Source organism: Syngnathus acus, chromosome 20 (genome assembly GCF_901709675.1).
Source record: "Syngnathus acus chromosome 20, fSynAcu1.2, whole genome shotgun sequence".
In the NCBI taxonomy this organism is placed as follows: Eukaryota; Metazoa; Chordata; class Actinopteri; order Syngnathiformes; family Syngnathidae; genus Syngnathus; species Syngnathus acus.
Genome location: NC_051104.1, coordinates 3430989 through 3441496, shown reverse-complemented (window position 1 = coordinate 3441496; position 10508 = coordinate 3430989). Strand labels below are relative to the sequence as shown.

The window sequence follows — 10508 nt, the reverse complement described above, 5'->3', positions numbered from 1 at the left end:
CGCCACTGCCATGGGCTCATGTCATGTCATGTCTACGGAATGAAATGTTGACTTCCACTCATGCACTTCCTCGTCTTTTATAGGGGGGCGGGTATCTAGTCGGAACCGGTCTAGGAGTGAGCGGACCCCTTGGTGCGAGATAATGGGCCGCTGATGCGACCTAATGAGGCGGAGATGCGCGGGGACAACCTCGGACTCGCGCCTCTCCTCAAGGAGACCGCAGGTGCGCACCAGGTGAGGAGCAGGACGTGCCCCGGGCGGAAGAAGCAAGTCTTGACTGACATCCAAGGGGGCGGAGGCTGCGTGGCGACATGGAAGCCGGCCAGAGCGCGCAAGCGGCGGATTGCATGGCGGGCGAGCACTCGGCCGCTATGTGTATGCTGGAGCGGGAGCGAGAGCGGGACCGGGAGCGGGCTGAGCTGTCCAGCCCCAGCCCGCCGGCCAAGCAGCGCTCCCTGCGGGTGGTTTACGTGCTGAACGACGGGCTGAAGGCGGTGATGGCGAGCAGCCCGGAGTCCGGCGCTCTGCAGTGTCTGCAGCGGGCGTGCGACGCTGAGAGCGCCCTGCTCACCACCGTCACCTTCGGCAGGCTCGACTTTGGGGAGACCTCCGTGCTGGACAGCTTCTACGATGCAGGTACCAAGTTTGGCTGGTGCTGCTGCAGCGTGATTTGTTCCCATTGCTGTGGTCTGACTTTCGGATTAAGTTGCAACTTTCAAAAGTGCACTGCAAGCGTTTTCTTGACTTTCTACTTTCCGACGAGACGCTGGAGGCTACAGAATAAAAAAAAAGAAAAAACGGAACAGATTTTGCTTAAGTGAACGTGAAAAAATAGAAGCACTGAAATGTACTCAGGTGTAAAAGTATAATAATTTCTAATAATAATATTGATAATTGTCACCGGTGGGTATGGTAAAACCCCTTTCTAAAGAATTTGACTTGACAATAGAATAGAATAGAATAGAATAAAATGTCCTGTATTGTCATTTTGCAACTTAGTTGTACAACGAAATTCGGATAGCTGCTCCCTTCCTTGTGCAAACATACAAAATTTAAGAGTATAAAAGGAAGTCTGAGAATAAAAGTGAAAGATCTTATTTACATTATAGCGATGAGAGGAGTGTCGCTAAACATAATAAAATAAATGTTTTGCTTTTGAGAAATATGACTCAAGTAAAAGGTAGTCCAACAAAAAGTAAGTGCAAGTAAACAAGCGCTAACTGGCAAGTAACCTCTGACTTCTCTACTCTGGACCTTCTGCGTGGAGTTTGCACGATGCAACAACCACGTTCCAAAAAATGGATGCCGGCCTAAGGAGACGTGTCTTATCCGTGCAGACGTTGCGGTGGTGGACATGAGCGACGTCTTCCGCCAGCCGTCCTTGTTCTACCACCTGGGCGTGAGGGAGAGCTTCGACATGGCCAACAACGTCATCTTGTACCACGACACCGACCCCGACACGGCGCAGTCGCTCAAGGTAGCGTTTTTGTAACACAAAGCTTTTGTAACACTTGTGCTGTGCCCAGCTTTCAAACTCACTTGTCTTTTGCGGTGTGCTTTCAGGATATGGTTGCTCAGAAGAACACAGTAAGTGTCTGCATGGGAAAGGAGCGTGTGTGCACACACACACTTTCTTGGGCTATTTTGAGAATCACGCTTTCGCTCTGTCCTAATCACTACCCCACGTGCCCCTGACATAGCAGGCCACAAGACCTTAGCAGCTGTTCTGTCAAGCAAAGGGTTTCAATGTCTGAATGGTGTTTGTGTGTTTGTGTTTGGAGAAAGCAGTTGGTCCTTCGGCGCTAGGTTTCCCCTGGGTCCAGCTGCCTCCGGAATACAGAGGCTCTGGCCTGCGCAATCAAGTAAGGTAGAGTGGAGTAGCAAAGCATGCTGGGGGATTGTGCTCTCTAACCGTGGCGGAGGAGGAACAGGAGGTCACATTGTGCAAGAAAACCTCAAAAAGACAACCAGGCTGAATGCAGCTTGTAATATTCACACGACAGTGTGCTCACAAAACGCTTCGCAGGAGCCTTGTTGAGTCATGGACAAGCGAGCCCACCTTGTCCCTCTAACAGAGTCCAGCATGATCTTGGTAAGCTTGGTCGGGAATACAGCGTGACTATGGCGCCATTGCCGATGTTTGCGTCATAACGGCAATAAAACTGTGCCGACTTGGTTTGAACTGGTTCGAAATGATTTTGGTTCGGCATTTGAGCTTGTCTTTGTTGGCATGATGCCGACCGACTGCCCGACAACATTCTCCGCGCCGAGGTCGACTCGAGGCTTGACAGAATGCCAGGGACGGGTCTCGTTTTAAAAGTTCTTTTCCGTCTCCAGGCATCCAGCGGCAACTACTACTTCATCCCCTACATCGTGACGCCCAACCACGAGTACACCTGCTGCGAGAGTGACGCCCAGCGGAGGGCCAGCGAGTACATGCAGCCCAGCTGGGACAACCTCTTGGGGCCTCTGTGTGTTCCCCTAATGGACCGCTTCACCAGCCTGCTCAAGGACATACATGTCACATCCTGGTTAGAAACAAACTTGAAACCCAAACCAATGTCATAGCTCATCGAAAAAGTGTGCAATAAATGACGTGGTTCCAAAGTTTGCAAAGTCCTACCATCGGTTCTCGGTGGCCACAATATCTAGCGTGTCCTGTCTGCAGCGCCTCCTTTAAGGACACCTTGCTCAACGACATCCGGAAGGCCAGGGAGAAGTATCAAGGCGAGGAGCTGGCTAAGGAGCTCTCCCGCATCAAGCTCCGCATCGACAACACCGAAGTCCTCACGCAGGACATTGTCATGAATCTGCTCTTCTCTTACAGGGACATTCAGGTGGGCTTGTGTCGATTATGAACCGTTCCAAAGAATAAAACGCGCATCACCCCGTTTGCTTTGTCAGGACTACGATGCCATGGTCAAACTGGTGCAGACCTTGGAGATGCTGCCCACTTGTGACCTGGCGACACAGCCCATGATCCAGTTCCACTACGCCTTTGCGTTAAACAGGTCACACGCAGAACTCCAATAGTTTGCACTTGAGTGGATTTTGTGACTCCCGTTCTTTGCAGGAGGAACAGTCCTGGCGACAGGGAGCAGGCCCTACGCGTGATGCTCCACGTCCTACAGTCGTGCGAACACCCGGCTCCTGACATGTTCTGCCTGTGCGGGCGAATATACAAGGACATTTTCCTGGACTCTGACTGCAAGGACACCAAGAACAGGGACAACGCTATCCAGTGGTAAGAAGACACTTCCATCTGAACCCATGTAGGATGTCTGGTGCAGTCAAAGCTAAACAACTTTTGCAGGTACAGGAAGGGCTTTGAGCTGCAGCCTACCCTCTACTCAGGCATTAACCTGGCCGTCCTCCTCATAGTCGCTGGCCAACAGTTTGAGAGCTCCATGGAATTGAGGAAAATTGGTGAGAATAGCACCGGGCCACCGAATTTCTTTTTGATTCCCATCCCGACTCGTGGATGACCTCCAAGGCAAACACACAACCACACGCTGAAGTCCAGATCCCGCTGTAATTTTCAGGTGTTAGGTTGAACAGTCTGTTGGGACGCAAAGGTTCCCTGGAGAAAATGAACAACTACTGGGATGTGGGCCAGTTCTTCACTGTTAGCATGCTGGCTAGCGACATCCCCAAAGCCACCCAAGCTGCCGAGAAGCTCTTTAAGCTGAAGCCACCTCTCTGGTAAGATCCGATGTCCTTGTGAGAACTGACCCCAAATTTGACGGTGCAGTAATGCCTTTAACTGGTTGAATGGTTTTTGGGTTGCGTCCCTCTCCATAGGTACCTGCGTTCTGTGGTGCAGAACCTACAGCTGATCCAGAGGTTTAAAAAGCAGTTGGTGGAACATTCCCCCCAGAGGGACAGACTCAACTTCTGGATGGACATCATCGTGGAGGCCACGCAGGGCACAACCAACCGACTGCGTTTTCCCGTGCGGATACCAGACGGAGCATACGGCCGGATCCAATACCCCGAGACCGTTCTTTGACATCCCTATGTTCCAGGTGCTGATCCTGGAGCCCACTAAAGTGTACCAGCCTTCTTACGTGTCCATCAACAACGAGGCCGAAGAGAAGAATGTCTCCATCTGGCACGTGTCCCCTGCTGAAACGGTCCGTGGTGTCTTTCCACAGTTGAAACTGAAACCTTCCTTTGGTGACCATCCGCTTTCATGTGTTGCAGAAAGGCATACACGAGTGGAACTTCACCGCCATGTCTATCAAAGGCATCAGGTAGAGCGTGGTCCAAAGACATTTCAAGTCATGGCTTAATGCAATTAAGCCTGTGTGCCAATGATGAAGTTCGTTGATTTTTTATCTCTTTATCTGCAGCATCAGCAAGTTTGACGAGCGTTGCTGCTTCCTCTATGTCCACGACAACTCTGATGACTTCCAGATTTATTTCTCCACCGAGGAGCAGTGTGCTCGGTGAGGAAGCGCGCCTCCGTGTTATGTTTTGGTGAGACTGGGCCTGAATGGGTCATCACACGTCCACTCAGGTTCTGCTCCATGGTGAAGGAGATGATATCGGACGGCACGGGTAACTCCGTGGAGTTGGAGGGCGAAGGAGACGGAGACACCTTGGAGGTGAGTGCAACCCAAAACCCAGAACCTTGACTTGGGATTTTCTGGGCGTTATACTTGCAAGTCAAAACACGAGCACACTTACACGTGACACTGTTGGTACTACTGCAGTACGAGTACGACACGGACGAGACGGGCGACCGGGTGGTGCTCGGGCGAGGCACCTACGGAGTGGTGTACGCCGGGAGGGACGTCAGCAACCAGGTCCGAATTGCCATCAAGGAGATTCCGGAGAGAGACAGCAGGTGGGTGCCGCCAAAGACAAGCCCTTTGAGGAAAAGGCCTTGCAGAGTTTCGGTTCCCGGGTAGTCCCTTTAGAAGTAGCTACTGCATCTCACAATCAAGCAATCTGTTCAAATCCAAACTGTTTCCCCTTGTTTTGGTAAATCAGGTACTCGCAACCTCTTCACGAAGAGATTGCCCTCCACAAGTACCTGAAGCACAGGAACATCGTTCAGTACTTGGGCTCCGTTTCAGAGAATGGATACATCAAGATCTTCATGGAGCAAGTCCCCGGAGGTGTGCGTCTGTGGTCTACCCAAGACCAGAGGCACTTGGCCTACTTGCATTTTAAGGAAGTTGGAACAGTAGCTTGACTTACGAGATTCTTAAGTTGGCTTTTGGTGGCTGCGTGGGATTCATGTCATGTGAATTCGTTTCCGTGGCGTCCAAGTAAATTGAGAGTTCCATCATGGACCGAATGAAACTTGAAGTCATCCTTTCATTCGTCCTCCAGGGAGCTTGTCAGCATTGCTGCGCTCCAAGTGGGGTCCGCTGAAGGAAGCCACCATCATCTTCTACACCCGGCAGATCCTGGAGGGCCTGCGCTACCTGCACGAGAACCAGATCGTCCACAGGGACATCAAGGTCTGACCGAGAGAAAGCAATGCTCGTCATTTTGACTCACCACTTTTGTCGACAGGGTGACAACGTGCTGGTCAACACCTACAGTGGCGTCCTGAAGATTTCAGACTTTGGTACCTCCAAGCGGCTGGCGGGAGTCAACCCCTGCACCGAGACCTTCACGGGTAATTTGTACTTCTGGCAGCTAATTTGGCAGCTTTGCACGCAAGACTCTTCTGTCTGTGGAATGCCAAATTGAAGATTGATTTTGCACAACAATTCAATAGTAGGGAGAAGTTAAAGAATATCTTCACTTGCTGTCCATGGAAACGCTCGGAGGTGGCATGCTGGAGCGCACACGCATATTGACCGAGCATCTGGCCTCCTCCATCTGTCAGAGCCTTGTGCAATTAGATCAGCTAATCAAGCGCAGGCACAACGTTGTTTATCTTTCATTAGTAGGTTCATCTGTGTTGCTGTGTCTGTCCTAATCTCCTTCTCCCGTTTATTGTACTATATGGGGCAAATTCCAGATCTGCCAAGGACAAATTTTGCACTTTTATGTTGTTGCTTCACTGAGCTCCATCTCCTTGTGCAGGCACTCTGCAGTACATGGCTCCGGAGATCATCGACAAGGGTCCCCGCGGCTACGGAGCCCCGGCCGACATCTGGTCCCTGGGATGCACCATCATCGAAATGGCAACCGGGAAACCTCCCTTCCACGAGCTGGGCGAGCCGCAAGCCGCCATGTTTAAGGTTGCCGACCGCTTTCGTCTCCATCGACGATCCCGAGAGAGCGTATCCGCTTTGATGGTCTCGGCCCTGAAACCCGCAGGTGGGCATGTTCAAAATCCACCCGGAGATCCCCGAGTCTTTGTCGCCGGAGGCTAAGTCGTTCATCCTGCGCTGCTTCGAGCCCGACCCCCACAAGCGAGCGCTGGCCTCCGACCTCCTGAGGGACACCTTTGTGCGACACAACGCCAAGGGCAAGAAGAGCAAGATTGCATTCAAGGCCTCAGGTGCGGTCCAATTCAGTTGCCGATTGCCGTTTCATCTTTCAGAACACATTTTTAGCGCCATATTCTCAAAGAATATACATGCAAATGAGTTTCTTCCTTTGCCAAGACGAAGTAAAGGTGAGGTTTTTCCGCTTTTGTCAGACTACATCCACGTTTCGCTGCCGGTGCAGCTCCAGTGCGAGGCCGCAGGGAGCAGCAGCAGTGAGCACGGTTCCATGAGTCCCGACTGCGACTCCAAACACGACGTCTTCTTCCACAAAAAGAAAAGCTCTGGCTCGGAGAACCTGCTCAAGCCGCCCAACTCCAACTACCTGAGGTGCCACCGTGCACCAAACACTTGTAGCGAACAATTCAATACTTAACTCGTGTGTTCACATTCGAACAGCGGTTTCCAATCCCCTGAGTGGTGACAAAGCACTAGGTTTGTCTTAATAAAACCACTCCACTCATCTTGACATAATACATTGACACCAAGATGCCACATGAGGTCACCAAGGCACCATTCTTGTCTACCCGATTCAACATAGTGCTTGAGCAACTATTTTTGTCGAAAAATAAAAAGCTCCTTAACTCACTTTGGCATAATTCCTTGGCAACAAGATGGCACAAGGTTTTTTGTGGGGACTATGTCCAGTATTTTTAAGTGTCTCAGTTCAAGAGCTCTGCTGAAGGTAAACTGGCTGGATGTCATGGAATTAGAAGCTCCCTCGTTTTGCGAACGTTGCGCTTGTTCCTAATATCAAAAAAGATGTGTGTGTGTGTGTTGGTGGCAGATGGCCTTATTGTTGTCAGCATGCACCACTACCTTTTACAGCACTGATATAATGAAGCTTGATAACTTTACAAGCTACTGCTGTTGACTCTGCTAGACACACACAGTAGCCAGGAGAGTCTAGTATCCGCAAACGTCATAAAAAAACAAAAAACCTGCGCTGAGCTGACAGCACGTGTTTGTGTGGCAGCGTTCCGGACGAGGGTTCGGTGTCGGAGGACCGCAGCGGGGCCCCGCCCTCGCCGGAGGACAGGGACGGCGGCCTCTTCTTGCTCAAGAAGGATAGTGAGAGGAGAGCTATTTTGTTCAAGGTCCTCAACGAGGACCAGGAGAAGGTCATCTCCAACCTGAAGGAGAATTACATCCAGGTGCGCTTGTGCAAACACAAATACAATGAGTGGTGTGCCAAGTACTGGACCAGGACCACTTGTGGTATATGGGCTCCTTCTATTGGAGAGATAGAAATGGCCTCACCAACCCCATTGTAGATCCAGAAAAAATTCTCTTACTTGTTTTTTTCGGGCCGGCGTCGTCCACACTCCAGGGCAGCGAGGAGCTGCAACTGTCGGTGGAGCACATCAAGCAGATCATCTGCATCCTGCGAGACTTCATCCATTCCCCAGAGAGGCGCGTCATGGCGGCCACCATCTCCAAGCTCAAGCTGGACCTGGATTTTGACTCCACCTCCATCAACCAGATCCAGTTGGTGCTTTTCGGCTTCCAGGACTCAGTGAGTTTCTGCTACTTTATTTGATTGGAAGACAAAAAAGAACTTTCAAATAATACTTTCAAATGAGGCTAGCATTGATATCCACCAAGGGGACTCACCCGTCCCTATTTTGGATATTATTTATTGGATATTATTAATACAGCTGCAAATTGCTGGTTTGCTTGTGTCAGGTGAACAAGGTCTTGAGGAATCATCACATCAAACCTCACTGGATGTTCGCCATGGACAACATCATCCGCAGGGCTGTGCAGGCCGCCATCACTATTCTCATTCCAGGTGGGCGACATCTGCTGGACATGTGGCCAATTTCAATCCAGCCAACTTTGCTCCAGCCATTCCCAACAGCAGCACATCTAATTTCAAGTCACGTCTCTCCTCTAGAGCTTCAGACGCACTTCGGCCCAGCGTCGGACTGCGAGGGAGCGGAGAAGGAGGACGAGGTGGATGAGGAGGAGGCAGACTTCGGTCCGGTGTTGGCCTCGGCTGAGCCCGGGACCCCCGCCGAGCCCGCGCCGCATTCGGCCGGCGCTGTGCCGCACCCGGCCCACGAGCACCAGCGCTCGCACCACCACCAGATGGGCGCGCAACTGGGCCGCCTCAAGCAAGAGACCAGCAGGTACAAAATGTGGACATGGAGTCATTATGGCTGGAATTATGGGGACCTCATCTCATTTGATTTTGTTCTTCTTTAAAAAAAAAAAAAAAAAATGGTGGAATAATCACATTTAATCACTACGTGCTCTGTTGGCGCCCCCAACAGGCTTCTGGAGGAACTGTTGCACAAGGAGCGAGAGTACCAGCAGGTGCTGAAGGCCACGCTGCAACAGCGCACCCAAGACCTGGACCTGGTCCGAGTCCGTCACAGAGCACCAGGTGGAAGCCCAACACTTCACTTTAGCTTTGGGTGCTCCCATCTTCCCACTAAATGCTAACACCCAATGGAAAACACCATTGTTGGGTTAACTGAATGTCCTAACTCTAAGACGCATTTGTAATCCATCCAATGACATATTCTTTATCCTCAGTGAAAAACAAGCCATATTATTGTTTACTATTTGCACAGAGTTTGTGTAGGAGCTCAAAGCTCCCCCAAATTTGCGTGCTTTCTGCAGACATTTCTCCTCCCTCCATCTTCCACATTCCGGCGGACCACGAGCCGGACAAGCAGCTCGCCGATTGGCTGAAGAAGCAGGGGGCGGACCCGGAGACTATCGATAAGGTGATGACTGTGTTAAGATGCGCACCACTGAAAGGCCGCCTTTTTATGTCACAAGCACTACATGGAAGTCCTCCAGTCACTTCATCATAGTTCTAAATGCGTCTGTGTAGTTTGCGCTGGAAGAATACACGCTGACTGACGTCCTGAACGAGGTCACCAGAGACGATTTACGCTGTCTCCGCCTCAGGTATCAACACGTTGGCGTACTTTTCAATGCCTTCCCTAAGCTCCGCCTTCATCCTCAGGGGCGGCGTCCTGTGCCGGATCTGGCGGGCCATCCAGAGGCACCGGGAGCGAGCGAGGCCGAAGGGAGACGAGCGCTCGGAGGACGAAGCCTGACGCCGCCAACCTGCCACTGTGCCTTTAGTTTTTTTTCTGCCCAACTTGACCAAAATTCTCTCTGCGTGTGCTCATCGTATTGCTATATTTTGCCAAAATGTCTTTTACTGCACAACACAACTAGGTTGTTGAGAAAAGGGACCAAAGGAAGCATCCAAAAGAAATGAAATCAATCTGAGTGAACCTGTTTGCAGTTTGTGGGGGCGGGGCCTACCCACTCACCTATTCACAGTCTCTGTTTGAACGACAGCTAGCAAAGTAAAACGACTTGCGTGCCTTTGTCATTTTCAGCAAAATTCAGCTTACCTTTTATCAACGGAGAAAACGCTTAAGCATCTGCAGTCACAGCCAAGCAAGTGTTTGAGATTGTATCGCCTTAGTCTCACCCTTCAAAAGCTGTTTTCTTTCTCAACACGAGCAAACTAGCTCAGCTTTTTGTCACCCATGTTGTCTTTGCAAATGTTGTTTCCTGTTTGCTTTGCAATAAACTTGGAAATGATGCGCATCCGTCACATCTTTTTGCCCTTTGTCCACTGTGGTAAAAAAAAAAAAACCCGAGTCAAGGCCGTTACACTCTCCTTCCACCATTGGACTTTCCCCTCCTTAATCCTGTTGAAGTAGGTGAGAATGCCCAAGATGACACAATTCCCTTCATGTGTGTGTTATCGGACGCCAGCGCCGTGATTTAGATAAAGTTGTTTACCATCCAAGTGCCTCTGAGACGTCACAAAACGTCAAACTTTCCACAATTTATCAAGCGGGGGAAATTTCCTTGACGTGCACACGGTTAATGAACCTGCGTGGTGATAAAGTGATATGAAGGTGAAGTCCTTTTGTTACATTCAAAGCAAAAAAGTGAAAAACAGCCGACAAGCGTCACGGTTTAGAAAATTCGGACACTTTTTGAATGAGCGGGAAAACAAACATTTAAGATGACGTGAAGTCCAAGCTAGTTTCAACTTTGGCATCAGTCATTGAAATA

General features: G+C 50.5%; 1 protein-coding gene across 3 annotated transcripts; it reads left to right on the top strand.

Moving 5' to 3' along the window:
- Window positions 1-61: 61 nt before the first annotated feature.
- On the top strand, window positions 62-9638 carry map3k15 (mitogen-activated protein kinase kinase kinase 15). Of its 3 annotated transcripts, XM_037280110.1 has the most exons (30): window positions 62-636; window positions 1338-1477; window positions 1564-1587; window positions 1782-1862; window positions 2338-2531; window positions 2669-2837; window positions 2905-3011; window positions 3074-3244; window positions 3314-3426; window positions 3543-3702; window positions 3802-3952; window positions 4026-4133; window positions 4204-4253; window positions 4353-4448; window positions 4520-4607; window positions 4716-4849; window positions 4996-5123; window positions 5341-5471; window positions 5527-5632; window positions 6046-6203; window positions 6283-6466; window positions 6608-6782; window positions 7429-7606; window positions 7783-7968; window positions 8139-8244; window positions 8350-8584; window positions 8729-8841; window positions 9081-9187; window positions 9298-9374; window positions 9433-9638. In XM_037280110.1, exons 1-30 carry the CDS (start codon window positions 312-314, stop codon window positions 9524-9526), a joined length of 4089 nt encoding a protein of 1362 aa, XP_037136005.1. In that variant the 5' UTR covers window positions 62-311; the 3' UTR covers window positions 9527-9638. The 3 variants fall into 3 exon arrangements, with proteins under 3 accessions (XP_037136005.1, XP_037136006.1, XP_037136007.1); XM_037280111.1 differs by lacking the exon at window positions 1782-1862 and having other exon boundaries at window positions 312-636; XM_037280112.1 differs by lacking the exons at window positions 62-636; window positions 1338-1477; window positions 1564-1587; window positions 1782-1862 and adding an exon at window positions 1871-2092.
- The last annotated feature ends 870 nt before the right edge of the window (window positions 9639-10508 follow it).

What these genes read in the sequence shown, in the direction of transcription:
- map3k15 (XM_037280110.1), top strand. Translation starts at nt 312, where the DNA reads ATGGAAGCCGGCCAGAGCGCGCAAGCGGCGGATTGCATGGCGGGCGAG. An exon ending in TCGTCCACAGGGACATCAAG is followed by an intron (nt 5,472 to 5,526) that starts GTCTGACCGAGA and finishes TTTTGTCGACAG; the next exon opens with GGTGACAACGTGCTGGTCAA. An exon ending in CCCAACTCCAACTACCTGAG is followed by an intron (nt 6,783 to 7,428) that starts GTGCCACCGTGC and finishes TTTGTGTGGCAG; the next exon opens with CGTTCCGGACGAGGGTTCGG.